Source organism: Podarcis pityusensis, assembly GCF_964106645.2.
Source record: "Podarcis pityusensis genome assembly, chromosome: 1".
NCBI lineage: Eukaryota > Metazoa > Chordata > Lepidosauria > Squamata > Lacertidae > Podarcis > Podarcis pityusensis.
The window spans coordinates 16,528,874-16,554,097 of NC_138028.1; the positions used below are offsets into that span (position 1 = coordinate 16,528,874).

The 25,224-nt window shown below is 44.0% G+C and overlaps 1 protein-coding gene and 1 long non-coding RNA gene across 2 annotated transcripts in view; one reads left to right on the forward strand and one right to left on the reverse strand.

The window, feature by feature from the left end:
• Positions 1-1,655: 1,655 nt before the first annotated feature.
• On the reverse strand, positions 1,656-11,538 carry DLK1 (delta like non-canonical Notch ligand 1). The gene is made up of 5 exons (XM_080991915.1): positions 11,201-11,538; positions 7,694-7,757; positions 5,753-5,883; positions 4,509-4,653; positions 1,656-2,761 (listed from the first exon to the last, which is right to left on the reverse strand). The coding sequence occupies exons 1-5, from the start codon at positions 11,268-11,270 to the stop codon at positions 2,053-2,055; spliced, it is 1,119 nt and encodes a 372-aa protein (XP_080848041.1). The 5' UTR covers positions 11,271-11,538; the 3' UTR covers positions 1,656-2,052.
• Positions 9,285-25,224, forward strand: part of LOC308470445 — a 48,227-nt gene continuing 32,287 nt past the window's right edge. Inside the window, exon 1 of the long non-coding RNA XR_013982426.1 lies at positions 9,285-11,166. This is a non-coding gene — a long non-coding RNA (uncharacterized lncRNA). The remainder of the gene's footprint in view (positions 11,167-25,224) is intronic.

Genomic DNA, 25,224 nt, shown 5'->3' on the forward strand with positions numbered 1-25,224 from the left:
TGACCTCTTATTGTTGCAGTGTTCGTCCTGTGCCTGCAATGGCAGCGAGACCCAGCAGGCTCGTTTACTGTAAGCTTACACTTTCTTATAGTAAAACACTAGGACTAATCACTCTGGTATTTTTAACTTCCTTCTTTGGTATACCTGCACCAAACCACTCCCATGAGCCAACCTTTGGGCTGGTGGATCAGGACAACCACCTGCCCAGCCCAATTGGTCTGTGGGCAAATTGTTCCCGGGCCCCAAATACAGCTATTGATTAGTTTCATAGCAAGGTCATGCACAGGCGCTGCCCACTTAACTTCAGGTAGTGCCAAAACATGAAGAGGGCAGGTGAGACGTCTGATGGCAAACTGTGCTGCTGCTTCTGAGTGCAGTCAGCATGAATGGATTGTCAGCACACCTGAGTGAAGCCAGTCTTCCCCAGGTCTTCTCACCAGCTTTGCCTTCCAGGTTTGCCAGGGCTGGCATGTTAAAATTTTAATTTCCTGCCAAGTCCCCCATGACCGGCAGTCTCTGCACCATGAGTGATTTTATACACATCTAATCTGCCCTCAGAGATGCAGGTGGTGCTGTGGTCTAAACCACAGAGCCTACGGCTTGCCAAACAGAAGGTCAGAAGGACCCGGAAGCTGTCTGCGGACAAACGCCGGCTCCCTCGGCCTATAGAGTGAGATGAGTGCCACAACCCCAGAGTCATCCGCGACTGGACCTCATGGTCAGGGGTACCTTTACCTTTAATCTGCCCTCCTCTCACTCACCTTTTCTTTGAATGAGAAAGCAACAAACTTCTAATGCAGTCCCACCTTGTGGCAACCTGTCTGTTTTGGTCCTCTATCCTGCCCAGGCAGGGAGGTCATGTCCCCCTTTCAATACACAAACAGAGTAAGGGGTTCCACCTATTTGGGAAGCAGGGGGAGATCTTCAGCAGCAGTAGCTAACTGCAACGGCCCATCTCCTCACTTCAAAAATGTGTTACGCTCCCTTCCTGGACCGACGTGGCTGTGTAAGAGCTACCTGTCAGTCAGAGCCCACGTGTGCGTCAAGAGTCCTTAAAAGATGGATGGCCGCCAACCAACAGCCCTTGTTCCCTGACATCCGTCAGACCATCAGTGCTGCTACATTATGCATGAAGAAACCTGTTAAGTGACTGCAACAGGATAGACACGAAGCGCGATGTTCTTTTGTGGACCTTTCCCCTTCCTGTCTGCTTAAACATTCTTCCAAATAAAACAACTTAAAAATGGCAGGTGGGTTTTTGCATGCCTTCGTGCCAAACTCAAAGTGGTATTTCTCTTCCATGCGCCTGGCCTAGGTGTAGCCGTGGCACCTTCCAGTTTTTGTTGGGACTACAATTCCAAGCTCTGTTGGTTAGAGTGTGGTGCTGTTAATGCCAAAGTTGCAGGTTCGATTCCTGTATGGGACTGCTGAATATTCCTGCATTGCAGGGGGTTGAACTAGATGATCCTCAGGGTCCCTGAAATATGGCCTAGAAGAGCCCCAAGGGCCACATAAGAGAGGCCTGGGGGTCCTGTTAGACCCCAGCATCTGAAATTCTCTGCTACTGAAAGAGAGCACCAGCCTGAACCAGATCAAAGTTAAAAGCCTGCATCAGTGTCAATGAAGCACAGCAAAGACCCTTGAAAAGAGATAAATCAATATAGCCCTTAAATATCCTTTATTAGAAAATAAGCACTGGAAAATGATTTAGAAGTAGCACGATGGCCAGACATGCTATACACAGTACAATAACATCAGTTCTCTTATTTTCCACAAAGTATCACCTGCCTTTTGTTTATTTTTAAAGGAAATAAAGATTCATGGGTTCACCACATATGATTCTGTGTGTGCATGTAGGTGGGAAATCATACTATAATCGGAATGGGAAACTTCTTTAGGTGACAAAAACACAGTCAATTTCTTGTCTGTCAACCGGTCCCAAAGCCAGGAAAAAAGGAAAGAAAATGTAAAGCCAACCACTTGAAACGTCAAGAGCACACATTGCAAAATATAAGGCTTTGGGCACAGCCCAGACGACCATATCTTTTGTCCTTATTCATTAGTCAGTTTGATCTTCTCTGGGAAGATGATATTCACCGAAAGGTTCTCGCCTTCGTTGGCCTTGAGGAAGCAATCCCTCTCCTTGCGTACCAGGTGACTGTACCTGGCATTTGCTAGCCACATTTCAAATCTGGAGAAGAAGATGATCCCGGTTGTACCCAACACAACAAGACACGTCAGCAGGCCAAGGGCCAGGAAGCAGATCACCTGACTCTTACTGAGAAGCTGCTGCCTGTTTTCGATCGTCTCTTTTATGGTCAAGACGTCTGGCTCTTGGGGGTGAACAGGTTTGTGGTGAGCTTTCGGGTGCGGGTGGTGATTCGGCCTGTGTTTAGCCTCTGCACCGACGCTTGTGTTTCTGCTGGAAGAAGCACAGGTGACCCCTGCAAAGGGTGGTTTGCAAATGCATTCAAAGCTCCCGCCAGGGCGTTGGTGACACGTCCCACCATTTTTGCATGGGCCGCTCGTGCAGATCGTGATGGGACTGCTGCACAACACACCTCCGTAACCAGAGGGGCAGATGCAGCGGAAGCCCCTCCCAATATCGGTGCACGTCCCTCCATTTTCACAGGGGTTCGACTCGCAGTCGTCCGTATCTATTTCGCAAAAAATTCCAGTGAAGCCAGGAAGGCACAGGCAGGAGGCGTGAGAAGCAAATCCGTTGTTGTCCACGCAGGTCCCTCCATTCTGGCAGGGAGAACTGGAGTTCAAAACAACAAAGGCAGAAGGGGAAGTCCATGAAAAAACCAGAAATGGTATTTTCCCTCCTGTAGAATGAAATAGCTCTGCCCCCATTTATATATACCTGTTACCTGAAGGAGCATCTCCACCCCCATCATTCAGCGTGGACACTGAGGTCCAGCTCTGAGGGCCTTCTGGAGGTTCCTTGATTACAAGGAGTGAAATTACAGGGAACCAGGCAGAGGGCCTTCTTGGTAGTGGCACCCACCCTGTGGAACACCATCCCATCAGATGTCAAGGAAATAAACAACTACTTGACTTTTAGAAGGCATCTGAATGCAACCCTGTAAAGGGAAGCTTTTAATGTTTGATGTTGTTTCCTGTATTTTTGTTGGAAGCCACCCAGAGTGGCAGGGGCAACCCAGTCAGATGGGCAGGGTGTAAGAAATCATTATTATTATATCTCCAAAGCCAGGAATGAGCTGAGTTGGGGAGACATGTCCTAAGAGAGACGGACAGTGGGGAGGGAAGGTAACTTTGCCCTCCTTCACTCACATGCTCCTCTTGTTGCAGGAATTAGATGCTACCTGCTTGATGGGTGAATGGTAGAGGCATGTGAACGAACAAACCTGGCTGACACGATGATGCCCTGTGCCTGGACTCCTCAACATGGTGCATGTGGGCAACAACACACACTCCTAATCCTTCTTTATCTGAGAGCATTTCGGCACTTTTTTCTTTTGGTGGGGACTGTTGCTCTGCTTGTTTTGCGGTGTGTTTGCCTGCTTGCAAGGTGGTGGTCTGGGCATTGTCAGTTTCTCTTCTGAGAAATGGGCACTTTGTGGTGCCCAAGACAGTTTCCAAGTGTGCCCTGAAAGGTTGGGGACTCCTCCCCTGTATGCAGGGCCGGATTTAGGTTTGATGAGGCCCTAAGCTACTGAAGGTAATGGGGCCCTTTATATGTCCAGCTGTCCACTGTCAACAACAAATTGTCACTGTTTATTGTGTTGAATATATGCTATATAGTAAATTATGAACCTAATAGGTATCTAAAGCCATTTGCACATGCAGAATGTAGGCACCCTATACACTATATAGAAATGAGCAAAGCAGTGATATTTTAGGGAGCAGGCTAGCAGGTGGGGCCCTTTATTTACATCATAGGAGCCTACACAGCACAAAACACTGTTGCTGTATGTAGTTTTATTTTATTCTTTTTTTATCTTATATTTTGGAAATGTACATCCAGTTATTTTTGTTTCTTTAAATTTTGGGGGGGCTCCCAAGAGAGTAGGGCCCTAATCTATAGCTTGTTTAGCTTATACGTAAATCCGACACTGCCTGTATGCAAATGCATGTAGGTGTCAGCCTAATACAGTGGTGCCCCGCAAGACGAATGCCTCGCAAGACGGAAAACCCGCTAGACGAAAGGGTTTTCCGTTTTCAATGCACTTCGCAGGACGAATTTCCCTATGGGCTTGCTTCGCAAGACGAAAATGTCTTGCGAGTCTTGAGATTTTTTTTTCACTCCCCCCCCTTTTTCTAAGCCGCTAAGCCTTTAATAGCCTTTTAGCAGCTAATCCGCTAAGCCTTTAATAGCCGCTAAACCGCTAATAGCGCTAATCCGCTAAGCCGCTAATAGGGTTGCTTCGCAAGACGAAAAAACCGCTAGACGAAGATACTCGCGGAACGGATTAATTTCATCTTGCGAGGCACCACTGTAAAAGACAGCAGTAAGACATTCACAAGTTTTTATCCATATTTACCCGTTCACTATACAAGGGCCCTTTTTCACACGGCAGTTTTCCCCGATATATCCTTGAGCACACAAACAAATATATCCTCCATCGCCAGTTTCAATACAAGTGGTTGAGTTATTTGTACAAGGTTTTGAAGAGCAGGGATGAACATCTATATTAATAATACAAAAAAAATCAATTTAAAAATATCAACGTTATTTTTGTAGGATTACTGCAATCCTATACCCATTTACCTGGGAGTGAATCCCACTCAATGGGACTTATACCCAAGCAGACAGGTATATAATTGCACTGTATGTTTATGAACATATGAATCTTGGGGTGCATGCACACAAATCTGTTTGTAGCACAAAACAAGCAGTTTCCCCTCAATCTGGAATTCTTCATGGTCATCCTCAACATGCCATTTTCAATCTCAATTCATTCTGGATCCTGCCATCCAACAGAGCGGGTGTGGTCACTCAAGATACATGTGAAAACCTTCCCCTTAGTTATGTTATTCCCAACTTAATTATGTTATTCACAGGCACATGCGTCAGGTGAATGAAGAAAGACGTGACGAAGTCAGTGGGCAGATGTGGATGCACCCCCATTACGGAGACCACTTACATCTGTTTGCATCTGTTCTGAAATGGACACACTGTGGGATTTTCAGCTTTTTGAGAAGCAATGAGAAATTTAAATAACCTTAAATTTCCTGCTTTAGTTCTCTCCCAGTGTCAGGAGGACGTTGGTACTTCTAAGATTAAAACTATATACCAGTTTTCCCATTTGACATATAGTTTGGCCTTAAGTAGAACTTGGAGGGTTGCCATATTCTGAAGAGCAGAAAAGAGGATGCTATGATGACTTTCTTTTAAATACCCCTGCTATATGTGGGCTATAGGAGCTGTGATATATTGCTGAGGGGGGCAGGAGAAGAGAAGAGGAAAGCAAGTCTTCAGCCACCAGTTATGTCTATGTCTCATCCAGAAATTATGGCCAGAGACCTTTTGGCAAATTGAAAAAATCCACCCATACACAAATTTTACCCCTGAAAAAGAGGACGTGTCCTGGACAAAGAGGACACAAGGCAACCCTAAGGATCTGCTCATCTGAATAGCTGCAACTCCAAGGTGCCTTCATTGCAAAAATGAGAGAGAGAGAATGCTATTAAAGTAACTGTCTATCTGTAACACCAGGTGGTGCTGTAACCGTATGGATGGATCCATCTGGATCTTGGGCAGAGGAAGCAAAAGAGGTTTGCAAACCTGTGTCACAGAGGCTGCCGATCCATCCTTCTTCGCACATGCATTGCCACGGCTTGGCACAGGTCCCGTGCAAGCAGCCAGGGAAAGGGATGCACTGGTCACAGAGAGGACCCTGCCAACCAGGCTGACACCTAAAGAAAAGACAGTCAAACAAGCCTGGATAGCTCAGCTGGCTAGAGCATGGTGCTGATACCGCCCAAGGTTGCAGGTTTGATCCTCATATGGGACAGCTGCATATTCCTGCATTGCAGGGGGTTGGACATCAGGCATAGGCAAACTCGGCCCTCCGGATGTTTTGAGACTACAACTCCCATCATCCCTAGCTAACAGGACCAGTGGTCAGGGATGATGGGAGCTGTGGTCCCAAAACAGCTGGAGGGTCAAGTTTGTCTATGCCTGGACTTGATGATCCTCGTGGTCCCTTCTAACTCTTAATTCTAAGATATCAAGCCGGGATAAGACCTCCTTTGCAAATACAGTTAAGAGTTTGGAAAGCGTAACAGATAAGCTTCCAAAAATAAGATGGCTTGATTTTACCGATCATGGGCTATTCCTTTAATGGAATCCTATACTCATAGTGCAGCTACATGCACACCTACATGTATTTATGGGACTGCCTCTCCTGGTATGCCCTGCAGAGGAACTTAAGGTCTATGAATAATCATAGTTTAGAGGTCCCGGGCCCTAAGGAAGTCAGATTATCCTCCACCAGGGCCAGGGCCTTCTCAGTGATGGCTCCGACCTGGTGGAATGCTCTGTCCTATGAGACCAGAGCCCTGCAGGATTTAACTTACTTCTGCAGGGCCTGTAAGACAGAGCTATTCCACCTGGCATTCAATCTGAACTTAGCCTTTTATTCCCCTTCCTTCCTTCCCCCTCCCCTTTTTATTACCCTCTCCGGGATCCCACAGCTAATTCTCCCCTGGTCTCCTCACTGGCCCAAATAGGACTAATTTAGCCAGCTAGCCCTGGTGATCATCTAATGTTTATTGGATGGATTTCCCTCCCTAAAATGATTTTTGCATTCTGAATTTATTGTTATTCACATTTTATACTTATTTTATGCTGTTTTTTGTTGCATCAATTAAGTGTTTTAAATTTGTTGTTAGCCGCTCTGCGCCCGGTTTTCTGAACCGGGAAGGGTGGGGTATAAATAAAAATTTATTATTATTATTATTACAAGAGGGGACAAGTTTCAAAACACGTATGCTTGGAGATAATGGGATTTCAAAATCATTTGTGTCTCGCATCTGAGCACCACACATACAGACCCAATTTAAAATAACATGCTTTTTCTTTTCTCTGCAAAGAAAGTTTTTTTTTAGGACTGTTACTATCAATGGCTATTGGCGTTCATCCTTTATGGAGGCAATATGCCTCGGAAGAACAGTTGCTGCGAATCCTAGGCTGCTCTCAGCTTCTGTTTGTGGGCTTCCCATTGTGGCATCTGTTGATCACTGTGAGAACCGGATGCAGATCCAGCAGAGTTCTTCAGGATATCCTGCGATGCTTTAGAGAACTCTTTTCTGGGGACAAACACTTTTAGTGCTTCGTATCTGGATCGTTTAATTGATTATTTTTTTAATGCATTTCATATTTTGCATTGCATAATTGTAAAACACTTTCAGGTGCCTCTGAATGTGTGAAGTGTTATGCAAAGATAATAAATTAGCTAATTAAACAATTACTGTTGTTTCATTGTGCTGGGTAACCTTGTACCTCATAATTTGCATTGGTCTGCTTTTTAAGTGTTGCACAGGCCGTAATAAATATAAATCAGGGGTGGGTGAAATGATGGCACGGTTATTAATTAAAGCATTGGTTACTGAATTACATTTTGCACACAAATATGCTCCTGTTAGTTGAAAACAGAATAGAGTTCAAAAGCATGATTAACTGAAACAAGCGCTTTCTAGCTTGGGCATAAAAATCTTAATTTACCTGCATTCACTTGAAACTTCACAATATCCATTTACAGGATGACAACCAGGCTTACATTCGACACCTAAAATAGTAAGATTCACAACATAATATTGCAGAAGTGCTTCTAAAAAGAGCTCTTCATTCTGTTTTAGAGTGAAGACCCCACTTTGATGATAAGATAAGATAAACTTTATTCGCATTAGCCAATGGCCATAGCAACATAAAACAAGCAATATAAACAAATAAAATATATACAAATAAAAAAGACGGCAATGGGTAAAAAGGGCAATCAAATGGCCAAGATTATCATTCAGATAGTGGCCCTTAATCTCATTGCACCCTCGATAAACCCAGCAACCTTTGCTGTTGTCCGATCATTTTGATTTAAGACCCCACTTTAAAATGACAGTGTTACCCATGCAAATATTTCATTAGCAGCACAGCAGTTGACGAAAACATATGCATAGCTTTAGAACCTATATCTGTTTTCTAAGTTTGAAACTATTTCCTTCTAAATCAGACTCAGACCCTGAGTGTGGTTGCTTATATAGCCAAAACAGTACAATCCATGTGCAGGAGGGAGATGTCAGCAGGCCTGGGAAACCCCAAGGTTTGCAAAAACACAAGGCATCTTTAGGGGAGGGGGGCAGGGAGGAAAACACCTCAGCAGTGTAATGAGGTCTGAGCATGCTTAGTAGGACAGGAGGGGAGGGGCGGGAAACTGGAGATGGGATTTTGAGTGGTTGGAATCCAGAGAAGTAGTACTTCATACTGTAACATTTTGTTGCAACTACTACTTGTGACAAGCCTCAGAGCTGAAAACAAAACGTAATACAAACTTCTAAATAGTATTATAATTGCCACTGATACAATAATGTTTTTATTCATTAAATTTCTATCCTGAACTTCCTCCCCCAAAAGGCCAGGGTGACAAATAAGAAAACAGCAATAGCATAAAATTTGATGTATATTTTAAAAAAGAAAAACCGCAGCGCAGAATTTCCAACACAAGTGATGCCAGTTTCAAGTTGTGTAATAGAACCCATCTGTGACTACTAATCCATTCTCATTTCATATTCATGCCCTTGGATATATTATTCTCCTTGAAACTTTTGTTTCGAAAGAAGTCCCATGGACTTCAAGGGAGCCTAAAGAAGTGCATTTAGGAGCAAATGTTAATTAACAGCTACTCGTGCAAAAGCAGCTCCTGGCTCCAAGATGACATCCAAATATCCCACAACATAAACACTAAATGTGTCCAACAATGATGCTTGATTGGGAAAAACTAATTTGGTTAAACCGCAAAGAAATGCAAAGGTTAATTGAAGCTCATTACATTAATAGTGTTGTGAAATGTATCACCTAAGTAAGACAAAATAAAATCAGGCTTTGCTGCCAGAACCTGTGCGTGTTTACTTGGAACTAAAATCTACAATCCTGTGCACACTTGCTAGGATCATAGAATCATAGAATCATAGAGTTGGAAGAGACCACAAGGGCCATCGAGTCCAACCCCCTGCCAAGCAGGAAACACCATCAGAGCACTCCTGATATATGGTTGTCAAGCCTCTGCTTAAAGACCTCCAAAGAAGGAGACTCCAACACACTCCTTGGCAGCAAATTCCACTGTCAAACAGCTCTTACTGTCAGGAAGTTCTTCCTAATGTTTAGGTGGAATCTTCTTTCTTGTAGTTTGGATCCATTGCTCCGTGTCCGCTTCTCTGGAGCAGCAGAAAACAACCTTTCTCCCTCCTCTATGTGACATCCTTTTATATATTTGAACATGGCTATCATATCACCCCTTAACCTCCTCTTCTCCAGGCTAAACATGCCCAGCTCCCTTAGCCGTTCCTCATAAGGCATTGTTTCCAGGCCTTTGACCATTTTGGTTGCCCTCCTCTGGGCACGTTCCAGTTTGTCAGTGTCCTTCTTGAACTGTGGTGCCCAGAACTGGACACAGTACTCCAGGTGAGGTCTGACCAGAGCAGAATACAGTGGCACTATTACTTAAGGGATCAAGGCTTGCTGAACACAGTGGAGCTTGCATCTGGGTAAATATACACTAGACTGCACTCAAAGGCTACAGTCACATTATATACACTTATCTGGCATTAAATCTTGTTGAACTCAGTGGAACTCAATCCTACGAGCTATAAGACAGTGGAAAATACTATGCCAGATCTTGACACTGCAATATATTTTATAAATGTGATTGTAAAATCATACATAGATCTGGACCATGAACCAAGGTTTCTACTGAAAAATATATGATGCATTTAAGGACAAAGTTATATTTGAACTCATTCTTCTGCTTAGGAGAACAATGATCACATAGGCTGACCACAAACACAGTGAATTCGGAAGTTAACTGATACATGAAACATTTAATAGAACTGGGCATTGTACTACCCCATCTCCCCCCCCCCTTTCATCTTTTGCAAAAATGAACAGGCATACCAACATCAGAACACTGGCAGCACAATCCTATTCATGTCTACTCAGAAGTCCTATTATATCACCTTTGAAGCATTGAAAGTTTAGTTTTTAACTTTCACCGGCAGAATTAAGCATGCAGTTACAACTGCTCCGCTTAAATAAATGGAACTGGAGTTTATCTCCGAACGGATCATGCCCTTAAAACAAATACAATGTGTGAAATTTCTGTGCAACGTAGCTCACACTGAAACATGTTATTACACAAGCTGGATCTTATCAGGTGACACTTTCTCAAACACACTTAACCACCAATGACCTTAAACCAGGAGCAAATTGCATCAGATGGAGAATGCAAATAACTTTCTGTAGTGGTGCAGTAATAAAACTGCTAGCACATTTGCAAAGCGAAGCGGAGTTTCTATGATTCTGTAAACTGAGGGGCTGGGGGAGACGGGACGGGGCACAGAAACGACACTCCCCCTCCAATAGTTGGAAGATATTTACAACAGGAAAGCTTTACAGCGACATTAAAAGCTTTGTTTAAAAATAATACTGAGGATTGGGAGAAAGTTTGCAGTCTTTACAGCTGCTACCTATATAGGGGAGGCAACCTACCCCGCCCGCCCTCCGGCATTGAAGAAAACGGCAGATGGAAAAGTGGGCGTTCATTTTCAAATGAATTTGATAGAACTGTTTTACTAAATATTGAAAATGGGGTTATTAATAGAGATGGGTGCGAGAGAGATAGTACGCTAAACGGCGGCCAGTTTTTGGATCTACAAGCAATGGCATGGATACACAATTCGCTCTCTCGCTCCGCATCCCAATTGAGCGGAAGAGAGAACAAAACTCTTGAGAGCCACACGACCTGCTCCAAGGGAGACAGAAGCACGAGCAAAGAACAACAACAAAAGGACTCGCAAGGGACAGAGTGTGGACCCCACTTGATGCGCCCTGCCTTGGGCGTGCCACGCAAACACTAGAGGGATTCGTTTACTCGCGAGTAAGCATGCACAGCCTTGCGCCGGACGCCGAGGATCGACGCCGTGAGCATGGTAAAACATCCCGTTCCCACCGGGATCTCCTTACCTTGGGCAAGAGGGATGCTAGCAAGCGGCCAAAAGAAGTAACAAATGAATTTGGCAGCCTTGAACCCCATCTCCAAAAAACGCGCCTGGGGAAGGGGGTCATGCCCCACGCCACAGGGGAGGAGACGAAGGCAACGCGCGCCTCGGCTGGCTCGGCTCACGACAGCTGTCCCATCCGCAAACAGATGCGCAGCGTCTCCCGCTAGAGACTCCCTCCTTTCTTTCTTTTCCCAGGAAGGGAAACGAGGGAGGTCCACCCGCGCGTCTTCCGCAGCAGGAGGAGCGGGGAGGGCTCTTCTTGCGGATAAGGGACCCTTCCCACCCCCTCCCAAGCTTGGGCGAGCCTCTTACGTTCTGGGGAAGGAGGCGGAGGGAATGGGCGCATTCTCACGTGCACGCCGCCACCTCGCGGGGAATCCAATATTACCTGCACGTGAGGAAAGGAGAGAAATGGGGGACACCGAGGCGAAGGGGGCGCAATGGAATTAGACAAGCCACCTAGGGACGGGGCTCCGGGGGTTGGTGGGGATGGGTTTAGGGTGGGGTGTTTTTTGGGGGGTGAATCCCCTAATTTGACTCCGCACGACACGTGCACGCGCCCCTCTCCTTTGTTCTCCGCCTGTTGCTTCCAAGCTGGCCAATCGACACACACCGCCGGGGTTGGGGGCAGAAAGGATAGCTTGCGGGGAGTAGAGATAGCTCCGCTTCTTGGAGGCGCGCAGGGTGCGCAGGAAAGGGGCGCGCTCGCTTAACTTGGCCAGGAGGTGGCGCTAGCGAGAAAAGCCCACCTTCCTCTTCGCGAAGCTAAAGCGCTGCAGCGGCTGCGGCTGTCCGCACTGCCCGAGCCCCGGGGAGGTTCCAGCCCTTTGCACCCGCGAAGAGCGGGCAGAGGGAGTTTGCTCCAGCCTTATCGCGGATCTGCTCGCTTTGGCAGCGCGTGGCGGAGCTGCCTGGGGAGGGCGCGCTGCCTGCCCGGTGTTCACTTATCGGGGACCAGCAGAGCCTATGTGCCTTTTTTTTTAGTTTACTTGTGGGTCTACATTTTGATTGATGTTTATTTCAACTTAATATCCTTCCTAGGGTTGCCGCCTTTGTTCTGGCAAAATACAGGACAGAGCTGGGCGGTTGGGGGAGGGGAGGCGATCCTCATCCCCACACCAATCTGGTGCTGAAGTGACTTCAAAACAGTTCCATTACAATCTATTGCAGTTTAACAGGATGGCCCCTCTGGAATTGGTCACACAAATTTTTAAACCATGGACATCAATATGCCAGCCCATAACCCCTCTCCTCATTTAATCCAGTTGCCAATGGCTTGTTTGTAATATCTCCATGACCCATTTACAGTAGAGTGGTACCTCAGGTTACAGACGCTTCAGGTTACAGACTCCACTAACCCAGAAATAGTACCTTGGGTTAAGAACTTTGCTTCAGGATGAGAACAGAAATCACGCGGTGCCAGCAGTGGGAGGCCCCATTAGCTAAAGTGGTACCTCAGGTTAAGAAAAGACCTCCAGAACGAATTAAGTTCTTAAGCTGAAGTACCACTGTATTGAAGCCCCATCTGGTGGAAGCATCCTTTGCCAGGCCATATCATTTCATATTTATTTACAAACTTGCAGAAGACTTCTTCGTACTTGGAGGGTTCCACAAATAGGCAGAAGCCAGGCCCCAAACTGAAAGGCACTCAGTCACCTGAGTTTGCTATTGACGGTATCCCACTCCAGTATCCCTGCCAAGAAAACTGAAGACAGGAGTGCCTGGCGTGCTCTGGTCCATGGGGTCACGAAGAGTCGGACACGACTAAACGACTAAACGACACAAAGTACAGTGTATTGAGCTTTCTTGTATTTTTTTTTTTTAAAGGATGACTGAAATGACGTGTAGGAGATGCTTCTTTTATTTATCGCAGTGTCCAGCAAATAGTAACAGAAATGTGCATTCTCTCACTGGTGGTGCTTTCTGCCCCACACTGATTTAGTGACAACAGAAGAGACTGAGGTAGGGCTGACCCTAATTGTTTGGTTACTATAGCAATGCATTGCCAAGAGGGAGCAAACCGTTGGTTTGGAGCAGCTTTTTCTGTCATGCAATGGAGAGATCTTAACTAAAACAACAATTGAAACACTGCCATTGTAATGGGAGCTAAGCTGTCACTTCCCTCCGTGGTAGGTGTCTGACACCAACCGTGCTTCTAAAACAGCTTTGATATATTTGGCTATGAGTTCAGATGGAGTTGCAGATATATTTGTACGTCGACCATAACACCACAGGCAAACCATGTAGACAATGCAAAATGGAGATTCGGAAACAAAAGGCCTTTCCAGTTCAATATGAGAAAAAATAGTACCGGTAATATCACCGAAGAATTGATGCTTTTGAATTATGGTGCTGGAGGAGACTCTTGAAAGTCCCATGGACTGCAAGAAGATCAAACCTATCCATTCTTAAGGAAATCAGCCCTGAGTGCTCACTGGAAGGACAGATCCTGAAGCTGAGACTCCAATACTTTGGCCACCTCATGAGAAGAGAAGACTCTCTGGAAAAGACCCTGATGTTGTGAAAGATTGAGGGCACAAAGAGAAGGGGACGTCAGAGGACGAGATGGTTGGATACTGTTCTCGAAGCTACCAGCATGAGTTTGACTAAACTGCGGGAGGCAGCGGAAGACAGGAGTGCCTGGCGTGCTCTTGTCCATGGGGTCATGAAGAGTTGGACACGACTAAATGACTAAACAACAACAACAAAGCGGGCATTGAAGCAGATGAAAGATGTACGGTAGTTCAGAACCAGCTTGGAAATGTAGGTGAATATAAGCCTATGAATCATAGTTGATTTCTCCAAGGTTGCACCCCATCTGGTAGTTTTTCATACATGGTCTACAGGCAGGGATATTCAACCTGTGGCCCTCCAGACGTTGGACTTCAGCTCGCATCATCCCTGGCCATTGGCCATGCTTGCTTGGGGCTGATGAGAATTGGAGTTTAAGAGAAAAAAGACAAAATTTTGGAAAAAATAAAGGAAGGGGAGAAGAAATTGAGGGCGAAACCAAAGTCCCAGGAGATTTTTAAAGAGATAAAGTTATATCAAGTTCAATACATGGAAATGACCAATCAGGAAGTAGAATGGAAGATTAAACAGATGAGACAAAAGACATTTGAATTGGCAAATAAGTGTGGTAAATTGTTGGCTTGGCAAATGAAAAAAAGACAAAAACTTAATACTATTACGAATTTGGAAGTAGAAGGAAAGAACATACAAAATCCAGTGGAAATTAGAAAGTGCTTCCAGAGGTATTTTAAACAACTTTATACACAGGAGAAGCAGAAAGAAATGGACATTGACAAATTTTTGAAAATGAATGGACTACAAAAAATTTCTCAAGAAAAAAAATTAATGTTGAACTACAAAATAACGGAACAGGAAGTGGAAGGGGCCATTCAGAATATGCAATTAGGTAAATCTCCAGGACCGGATGGACTGACCTCAAGATATTACAGATCTTTGAAAGAATGGGTAATACAACCTTTAAAGGAAGTCTGTAATGAAATACTGGAAGGGAAAAAGGCACCAGAGTTGTGGAAGGAAGCTTACATCACACTTATACCGAAAACAGAGACTGAAAAGACACAACTTAAGAATTACCGCCCCATATCATTGCTTAATGTGGATTATAAAATTTTTGCAGATATTTTGGCTAAAAGATTAAAAAAGGTGTTAACGGAAGAAATTCATAAAGATCAAGCGGGCTTTCTCCCGGGCAGACACTTATCTGACAACACGAGGAATATAATTAATATTTTAGAAAAACTACAAGTGAAGATTAATACCAAAGCAGTTTTGATATTTGTGGATGCGGAGAAAGCTTTTGACAACATTTCTTGGAGTTTTATGAAGAAGAATTTATTGGGGATGGAGGTGGGTCAAGGTTTTGGAAACGGTATAAGTGCAATTTATTCAGAACAGAAGGCCAAATTAATTGTGAACAATGTAGTGACGGAAGAATTTAAGATTGAGAAAGGAACACGACAAGGTTGCCCAATCTCTCCATTGCTTTTTATATCGGTCTTGGAGGTTTTGCTAAATATGATTAGAAGGGACCAATTGGTAAAAGGTATACAAGTGGGAGCGAAACAGTACAAATTGAAGGCATTTGCTGATGATTTAGTATTGACTTTACAGGAGCCAGAATCTAGTACTAAAAGAGTATTATAATTAATCCAAGAATTTGGTCAGGTGGCAGGTTTTAAGCTGAATAAGATGAAAACTAAGGTATTAGAAAAGAACTTAACAGAGATTGAGAGAGAGAAGTTTCAGAAGGAGACAGGACTGACACTGGTCAAGAAAGTGAAATATTTAGGGGTTAATATGACTGCTAAGAATGGGAATTTATACAAGGATAATTATGAAAAATGTTGGACTGAAGTGAAAAAAGATTTAGAAATATGGTCAAATTTGAAGCTATCACTGTTAGGTCGAATTGCTGTGATAAAAATGAATGTATTGCCAAGAATGCTGTTTTTGTTTCAAACACTGCAAATTTTGGACAAAATGGACTGTTTCAAGAAGTGGCAGAGAGATATCTCCAGATTTGTTTGGCAGGGCAAGAAGCCTCGTATAAAATTTAAGATATTAACTGATGCTAAAGAAAGAGGTGGATTTGCCCTGCCAGACTTAAAACTTTACTATGAATCAGCCGCTTTTTGCTGGCTGAGAGAATGGATGCTTCTTGAAAACACGGACGTTTTGGATTTGGAAGGTTTCAATAATGTATTTGGTTGGCATGCATATTTGTGGTATGATAAGGTTAAAGCACACAAAGCGTTTAAAGACCATATAGTAAGAAAAGCACTGTTTAATGTCTGGATAAGATATAAGGATTTGTTAGAAAATAAAACCCCAAGATGGTTGTCACCAATGGAAGCAAAGGCTCAGAAAAAACTCAATATGGAGGCCAAATGGCCGAAGTATTGGTAAATTTTGGAACAAGAGGGTGACAGATTAAAACTGCAGAGTTTTGAAAAATTAAAAAACAGAGTACGAGATTGGCTCCATTATTATCAAATAATGGAGGTGTACAATTTGGATAAAAAAATTGGCTTCCAGATGGAAAAATCAAAGTTGGAAACAGAATTGTTAGACCCTAAAGTTAAGAATTTGTCAAGAATGTATAACTGGCTGTTGAAATGGAATACTCAAGATGAAATGGTGAAATCTGCTATGATTAAATGGGCACAAGATGTTGGACATAATATTATGATGGCTGACTGGGAACAGCTATGGACCACTGGTATGAAGTTTACGGCATGTAATGCCTTAAAAGAGAATTTAATGAAAATGATCTATAGGTGGTACATAACACCAGTCAAGCTTGCAAAAGTCTATCATTTGCCCGATAATAAATGTTGGAAATGTAATGAAACTGAAGGTACATTCTTTCACCTTTGGTGGACATGCCCAAAGATTAAGGCATTCTGGGAGATGATCTATAATGAAATGAAAAAGGTATATAAATATACCTTTCTGAAGAAACCAGAGGCCTTTCTCCTGGGCATGGTCGGCCCATTGGTGTCAAAGAAAGATAGAACTTTCTTTATGTACGCTACAACAGCAGCAAGAATACTCATTGCGAAATACTGGAAGACACAAGACCTACCTACCAGGGAAGAATGGCAGATGAAGTTGATGGACTATATGGAACTGGCGGAAATGACTGGCAGAATTCGAGACCAGGGAGAAGAGTCGGTGGAAGAAGATTGGAAAAAATTTAAAGTATACTTACAGAAACATTGTAAAATTAATGAGTGTTAGAAGGATGCGGGGATGAATTAACATGGTTTTAGTAGAAATGCAACAAAGAATTAAGTAAAAGTTGATTGATATTGGGTTAAATTGAAAAAAAACTTAAGGTTAGATCGTTAAAACTATAGAATCAAAATTGAGAAAGATGGGAAGAACTTGCTGAAATAGTGAATTGAACTAGAATACAAAAAAAGGGAGGTGTGAGGAGGTCGATGAAATAAGTTAAGGAAAGGCAAAGACATGGAATATTGGATGTGTGTTTTTTAGTTTCTTTTTTGGCTGGTTTTTTTTGCTGTATTATTGTATGGTTTTTATATGTTTTATGTGTTTTGTTATTGTTTTTTTCTACTTTATTGTTATTTCTTCTTTTCTTCTGTAACTTTTAAATTTTTAATAAATATCATTTAAAAAAGAGAGAGAGAGAATTGGAGTTTAAGACTAGCTGGAGGGCCCCATGTTCCTCATTTGTGAGGTACAGAAAAATCACATTAGGAGTTTCTCAATGTTCAATTAATTAACTAGCTAGGATCTAAACACTCAAATAAACAACACTGCAGTCTCAGTTTCAGAGAATGATTTTTAAAACTTCTGCTCTACCAAAAAAAAAGAAAAGAAAGGAAGGTAGGATTTGCAGGCCCCATTGGGTTTAATGAGGGTTACTTCTGAGTAGACATTATAGGTTTGCACTGCTGGGTAAATAAATGTCCATTGAGAAGTAAGTCCCACTGAGTTCAATAGGATTTTGGATGCCCTAAACGTGGAGAGCCACAGCCCCAACACCCTTGACATCCCACAACTGTGAATTCCTTGAAGGAAAAATGGGCTTGAAAACTGAGCTTTATATGGATCACCCTGCCCTTTGGCATAGCACCTGAACAGGAAACATTGTCTTCTGCCTCAAAATAGAATAAAAGTATAAATACCTTTGCGATTGATGAGGACTACCCAAATGTGAATGGCAGGCTAGACTATTCACTCTGCATTGCAGTGTGACTGCTTGACATTTCCGCTCTTGAGGCAACCAACTTTATTTTATTTTGGATAATTAAACGACCTTTAATTAAATGGCACTGAAGCTGAGCAGCCTTGAGTGTTTTAAAATGAAAGGAGTACAACACATGCCCTCTTACTGTCTTTGCAGCAATGCTGGAGAGGAAAAATAGATTAATTATGTTGCTTTGTTTATCTTGTACTGTGTGAGGAAGTTACTTGGTGTGTGGGTGTGTGTGTGTGTGTGTGTGTGTGTGTATGTGTGTATGTGTGTGTGTGTGCATGAGAGAGAAGATATTGAACCAAAACTGTTCAGAGAAATCCAAATTAATGCCACCAACCTTTACTTGTGTGAGATGTTGGCTAGTTAGATCATTATTCATTTCAAAACCCCTTTTAACAAATTCCCATTCATGGGGACACAACCTGAATGGGTATTGGAGATGGGGGTGAAGTTTCATCTCTTTCTTTCAGTGACATCCCCCATTCTCTACCCCAAAAGTAGATAAAAGCAGTTTGCACCTTCCTCCTCCAACCTGGAGTTTTTTTCCAGAAGCCTGACTTCATTTCCTAACTATTGTTCTTGTTAGCAAAGTCTTCCTGATGTTTAAACTAAGTCTTTCCTTTTCAGCCTGAAGCCATTTCCTCTTGGCCACAGAAAACAATCAGCTACTAAGGGCACAAGAAGATGTGACAGCAGCAGATCCCATGCTCAGATCTGCTGGTTTTGTTTTGTTTTGTTTTGTTTTTAAAAAAAGTTTAATAGCAACTAGGACACCATTGTCTGGTCCCACTGGAAATGGGAGCACAGGAGGCACAGACACCAACCATAGGTGCAGCCAGAGGCAATGAGAGACGCCGCCAATTAATTCTAGTTTTGTCCCCATTCGCTTCATTCACACCATCCATGCAAAGTAATATGATACCACTTTAAACAGTCACAGCTTCCCCCAAAGAATTCTGGGAGCTGTCATTAATTAAGGGCACCGAGGGCTATTAGGAGACCTCCTATCCCCACCACAGAGCTACAGTTCCCATAATGGTTTAATCACTGATCCCCTTTAACAGGGGACTGGGATTTAACCCGCACCGCTCTGAATTTTGCAATGCAGTTCTCCAGTTAAGTAACGTGTACAAAAATGTATATACCAGGGTAAAGTGTGTATAAGAATGCGTATGTTAGAATTATAAGGGGGAATTGCTTTGCCAAAATGGGTATATTAGATGTGTACATTTGGCAAGATTGGCACTAAAACGCTGCACAATTGTCATGTGGACTTGTTTTACACACACACACACACACACACACACACACACCCCTGATGTGGGCACTTAACTGAAGACCTAAAAATTAAGGACGTGAATTAAACTGAAATGGACAAGATTTGTTCATTGTTATTCCCAGGTAGAGGGTCAGATTTGGTGTCAGGAAACCACTTTGTATCAAAATAAGTTGAGGAGGAGGCCTTGAAGTCCAACTTGTCCAACCCACTACTCAATGCAGGAAAACTAGACTTAGATTATTCCCAATAGTTGGCTGTCCAGCCCCTGCTTGAATGCCTCCGGTGAAGGAGAGCCTGCTATCCCTCTAATTGGTTCCATTGATGAAGTGTCCTTTCCATGAAGAGGTTTCTTCTGTGCTTAAGCCAAGGTGGTGCCCACCAGAAGTTGTTGGACTCCAGTTCCCATCAGCCCCAGCCAGTATGGCCAATGCTCTTACTGTTAAGTATTGTTGGCAGGGACATCCCAAATGCCTTTAGGAAGGTATTTTTATATGCAACAGCTCGGACTTTGGTGGCAAAGGGGTGGAAGGAAGAAGAAGTCCCGACAATAACGGATTGGCATAACAAGCTACAAGAATTTGCTGAAATGGCGCAGTTGACAAATAGCCTGAGAGGCAATTCAAAACCATTTTGTTTTGGAAAAGTGGGATAGATAGAAGATATATATTCAAAAATACAGTAAAGATTTGCTATCTATGCTAGTATTCGATTGACATTGGAGGGAGACTGAGTTGAGAAATAAGACCAAGGGTACATATTGATATAGGAATGTATTAGATAAAATGTAGGGAAATATACAATAATAAGAGTACATTCATTTGTAAAAAAGGAATATACAACGGGATAGACAGGAAGTCCAAAGTGTTGGTACATATATGATTTTGGAATAGTTTTTTGTCCTTGTTTCTTTTCTTTATGTATATAAACTTTGTATACATGCTGAAAATTATATTATAATAAGACTCTTGAGAGTCCCATAGACTGCAAGAAGATCAAACCTACCCATTCTTCAGGAAATCAGCCCTGAGTGCTCACTGGAAGGACAGATCCTGAAGCTGAGACTCCAATACTTTGGCCACCTGATGAGAAGAGAAGACTCCCTGGAAAAGACCCTGATGTTGGGAAAGATGGAGGGCACAAGGAGAAGGGGACGACAGAGGACGAGATGGTTGGACAGTGTTCTCGAAGCTACCAGCATGAGTTTGACCAAACTGCAGGAGGCAGTGGAAGACAGGAGTGCCTGGCGTGCTCTGGTCCATGGGGTCACGAAGAGTCAGACACGACTAAACGACTAAGCAACAACAAGCCTTGTGATGTAATAAGATAATGTTTACCGATGTAACATAAGAACGTTAATAAATAAATAAATAAAACTAAACCACCCCCCTCAAAAACCAGTATGGCCAATGCTCAGGGAGATGACCTGCAGTCCAAGAACATCTGAAGAGGACCACTTTGGCTACCCTTGGCTTGAACAAAAAATCTTCCCTCCTGTAGCCTCTGCCCCTGAGATCTAGACTTGCCATCTGGGGCAACAAAGAACAAGTCTTTGTCTCATTCTAAGTAACAGCTCATCTGGTATTTGAAGATAATTATTGTTCCTCTCTGCCCCAGTGCTTTCATAGTACACACAAGCATTGCATCCTGCCTCCACAATCAGTGAAATTAGTGCTTCTGACAGTGAATGCTCACATGATGTCTGACTCAGACCTGTCACACACATTGGAACTTTGGGTTTAGCCCATTCCTATTTTACCCGGCGTTAAAGGTGTCATCTTGCTTGCCAGTCATACCCAATTACATCAGTTCTTTATTCTTTCCATGCGGGGGTACAAAGGGCCGATTAGTTAGGTGGGAGAGAACAGATTATCTACAAATAGTGATACATAAACTCCTTTTTAAGGGTGTGTGTGTGTGTTTTGTTAGTCACACTAACATAGAAATTATTCTAGTGATTAGCAGAATACTAATAGTGAACCAGAGAAAGCTGGCGTGAAGTGCTGTTTATGCTTTTATATCCCTTTTCTAGAAAAACAAACAAACAAACCATGTGCTTAACTGTGGGGAAATGTTCACGTCCAAGCCTTAAATAGCCAAGGTTCTTGCTCCTTTCAAAAGTCCATTTCCCCCCAGCTTCGACATATCAAATGGTCACTTAAAATCAAGAAATGAATAAATGGCATTTTACTTTAATATGTACCACCCTCCACCCTCCACACAGACGTTGTAAAACCATTTGCTTTTAGTTCAGAACTGCAGGTAGCAGATGGATCTGGCCAGTATCTTCCCCGTACATTCCTGAGTGCTTTCCAGTGGCTCTCTGCAGACCTTGACATTAATGCGAGCAACTGAATCACTACGACAAGGGAACAAGAGACAAGGACGTTTCCCACTTACCCTGTGTTTCTAAGGCATGCGTTAAAATAGTTACTGTCAGATTTCATTTAACGAAAGGACGGGCCAAGGAGGAAGTTGGCAGCTGATCAAAAGCAAACGGCTGCTCAGAGTTCTGACTTGTCATGTTTAATGAGCAGAGCTGTATATTATTTCTTTTTCTAAAATTAATTTTTATGGAGATTTTTCCACAAAAGATACAGTAAAAACTGAACTCATCTAAAGAAGGGAGATAAGAAGCAAACCAAGAGAAAAATTAAAAAGGAAGGAAAAATACTATACATGTGTATCATACGAAGCCTTCTATCACAATTACATCTTAATCCTTATTCCACACACAGAAGAGTGCATAATTATCTCTGCTGACAGGAGTGCCAGCAGCTGATATCTAGTCTGCCATGTTTTCTTCCTAGAAGTCTATTCTGGCCTTTTCAGCTGCAGGTCCCTGTCTGTGGAATGCTCTCCCCAGCAAGGTCTGCTTGGTGCCTTTGCTCACCTCCTTGTTTCCAGTCATGTGAGGGCATCGGGGCTGATATGGGCCCAATAACACTAATAATAATAATAATAATAATAATAATAATAATAATAATAATAATTTTATTATTAATACCCCACCCCACCCATCTGGCTGGGTTTCCCCAGTCACTCTGGGCAGCTCACAGCATATATCAAAATATACTAAAACATCAGACATTTTCCCGATACAGGGCTGCCTTCAGGGCTGTCTTCTAAAAGTCAGACAGTTGTTTATTTCCTTGACATCTGATGGGAGGGTGTTCCACAAATGCTGTGCCAGCTCCAGACTAGCATAACTATTTGTCTACCCTGTGCTTTCTGCTCAGGTCCATGCTTGCCAAGTGTCAGGGACTGTGCTGAGGGGGGGCTGCACTGAGGAGGAATGGTGGGAGCCCCCCCCAACCCTGACCCTTCCCCAGAGCAGGAGGACAGTATAGATTTAGAACAGTGGTTTGTAGAGGGGCATAGTCCAGAGGGGGAAAGCTGGGAAATACTGGGTGAGGAACAGCTAGAAGAAACACCGGAAGAGAGACAGTTAACAGATTCACTGTCTTTGTGCAGCATTCCAATGCCCCCGTAACCGAAGACAAAGAGAGCCCTGAGAGCGCAGTGGCAACAAACTCAGATTACAAGGCATAGGAGTGACATAGATTAATAGCAACGAAGGGGGTAAGCCTTAATTGCGAGCACCGCCATTTCTAGAGAGATGCATTCTTTTGTCTCTCGCTGTCATTATTAAAGAAACTAACTGGTAAGAATGTTCCTTTCGTTTGATCTGCTTATTTACTGCCACCGGGGGAGGGATCCGATTCACCAAAGCCTGACACCGAGCAAGGCTTGTTGTTGTTGTTTTCGTCCCACCTCTTTCCCCAGGAAAACCTGCTGCTTACCACTGAATCAGAACAAGTGTCCATCCACGGAAAAACCAACTGATATTTCTTCAGATTCAGTGGTAAACCGTGGGTAAACAGGCTCATGCTTGGAAACACAGACCTGTGCTGACAAATCGTGGCACAAACTGAAGTCTGTGTGACACTTTAGGCTGCAGGAATCCAAACATCCTTGTAAGAAATTCCAGTGCAGATGTTCATTTGGCAGAAGGGGGGGGGGGGACAGGCCATTGTGAGGACAAGCTTGGACATACACCATGTCCAAGACTCCTTCACTTCACAGACATGCTGATGGAAGTGGGGCTACCCTATGCCAGCTGTAGGATTGGCATAGCTAACTGCCTCGTATTTTGGTTGGGTGTATCCCAGCATAAGATGGGATGTGGGTGGCGCTGTGGATTAAACCACAGAGCCTAGGGTTTGCCAATCAGAAGGTTGACGGTTTGAATCCCCGTGACTGAGTGAGCACCTGTTGCTCGGTCCCTGCTCCTGCCAACCTAGCAGTTTGAAAGCACGCATTGCAAGTAGATAAATAGGTACCGCTCTGGCGGGAAGGTGAACGGCCTTTCCATGCGCTGCTCTGGTTTGCGAGAAGTGGCTTAGTCATGCTGGCCACATGACCCGGAAGCTGTACGCCAGCTCCCACGGCCAGTAAAGCGAGATGAGCGCCACAACCCCAGAGTCGTCCATGACTGGACCCTAATGGTCAGGGGTCCCAGCATAAATGGATGGTAGGATTACTCTGGAAGGCTGCAGTCTTATATACCAATTACTAGCGAATAAGCCCCCTCACTTGCCTCTGGGTAGACATGCCTTGGGCTGTAGTGGAATTCATTAAACCTTGGACTTGAATTTTCCTAGTGCTCTCCAGATGGAGATGCAATATGCAAATGTATTTGAGAACTAATTAAGGGCCATATTAGTTTCACACTTTTTAATGCCTTAGCCGAGCTGCAATGGCTTATTCAGTTACGCTCCTTGGTTCATTAGGGATGCAGCAAAATCTTCACACTTCTCAGTAAACGCCTCAGTGGATTAGGAATGGTTTAGCATGGTGCAGAGACTCTCCTGTGACTGGATTCAGGCAGTAAGGCTACATGTGATGATCTGACACAAGATCAGGGTGGACCATCCTGTTTCATGGCCTGAGGTGAAATCAGGAAGGTCCCACGCTGTGAGTGGGCCATGCACTCCCCACCCAGCTTCAAAGCCTCTATTTCGGGGTCTAGGGAAGGTTGTGTGAGGCTTCCAGAGGCAACTGCATAATTTCACTGGGCTCTCATGAGATCTCACCAGAAGCTGCTGCAACCACTTCTCCTCGCTTCCCTGGCTGCAGTGGTGGGGTATGTGTGCCAATAGAGGCACCCCTTGGCAGCAGCGGAGCAAGCCGATCGGGTGCCTGGGGCGGTGCGCGTGTCCTATGCCCAGGGGTGGGGCCAGCCGCCCATGGGGCGAGGCGAGGACGCTCCGCGGGGCTTCTGAGGAGTTTGCCTGCCTCCCCCCACTCAGCCAGCTGCCCTACAGCTGGGGGTGGGGTGGGGAAAGGCAGCGGGAGGAGCGTTTGGGGTAGTGCAGAGCCTGTGGGCACCCAAGCCACCGCGTCACTCCCAGGAGAGACATGTGGCTCGGGTGCACTGCAGGCCCTGTGGTGAGTGCTGCCCAGCATTTTGTCACCCCCCCCAGTGGTGACACCGGGGGAGGACCGCCCCCCCTTCCCCCTCCCCTGCCCCTTGGATTCCATTTCCTGAAGTGGCTGCACCAGTCTGCACAACCCTGCAAAAGATGAGAGGGCTTCTCAATTTGACAAAGCACACACATTTTTGCAAGAAGTAATTTTCTGTATTATAAGTATTTTTCTACACCCTTTAATACAGTGGTACCTCGGGTTACATATGCTTCAGGTTACAGACTCCGTTAACCCAGAGATATTACCTCTGGTTAAGAACTTTGCTTCAGGGTGAGAACAGAAATCGTGCTCCGGCAGCGCAGCAGCAGCAGGAGGCCCCATTAGCTAAAGTGGTGCTTCAGTTAAGAACAGTTTCAGGTTAAGTACGGACCTCCAGAACGAATTAAGTTCTTAACCCGAGGTACCACTGTACAGCCTTTCTCAACCTGTGGGTCCCCAGATGTTGTTGAACTACAACTCGCAT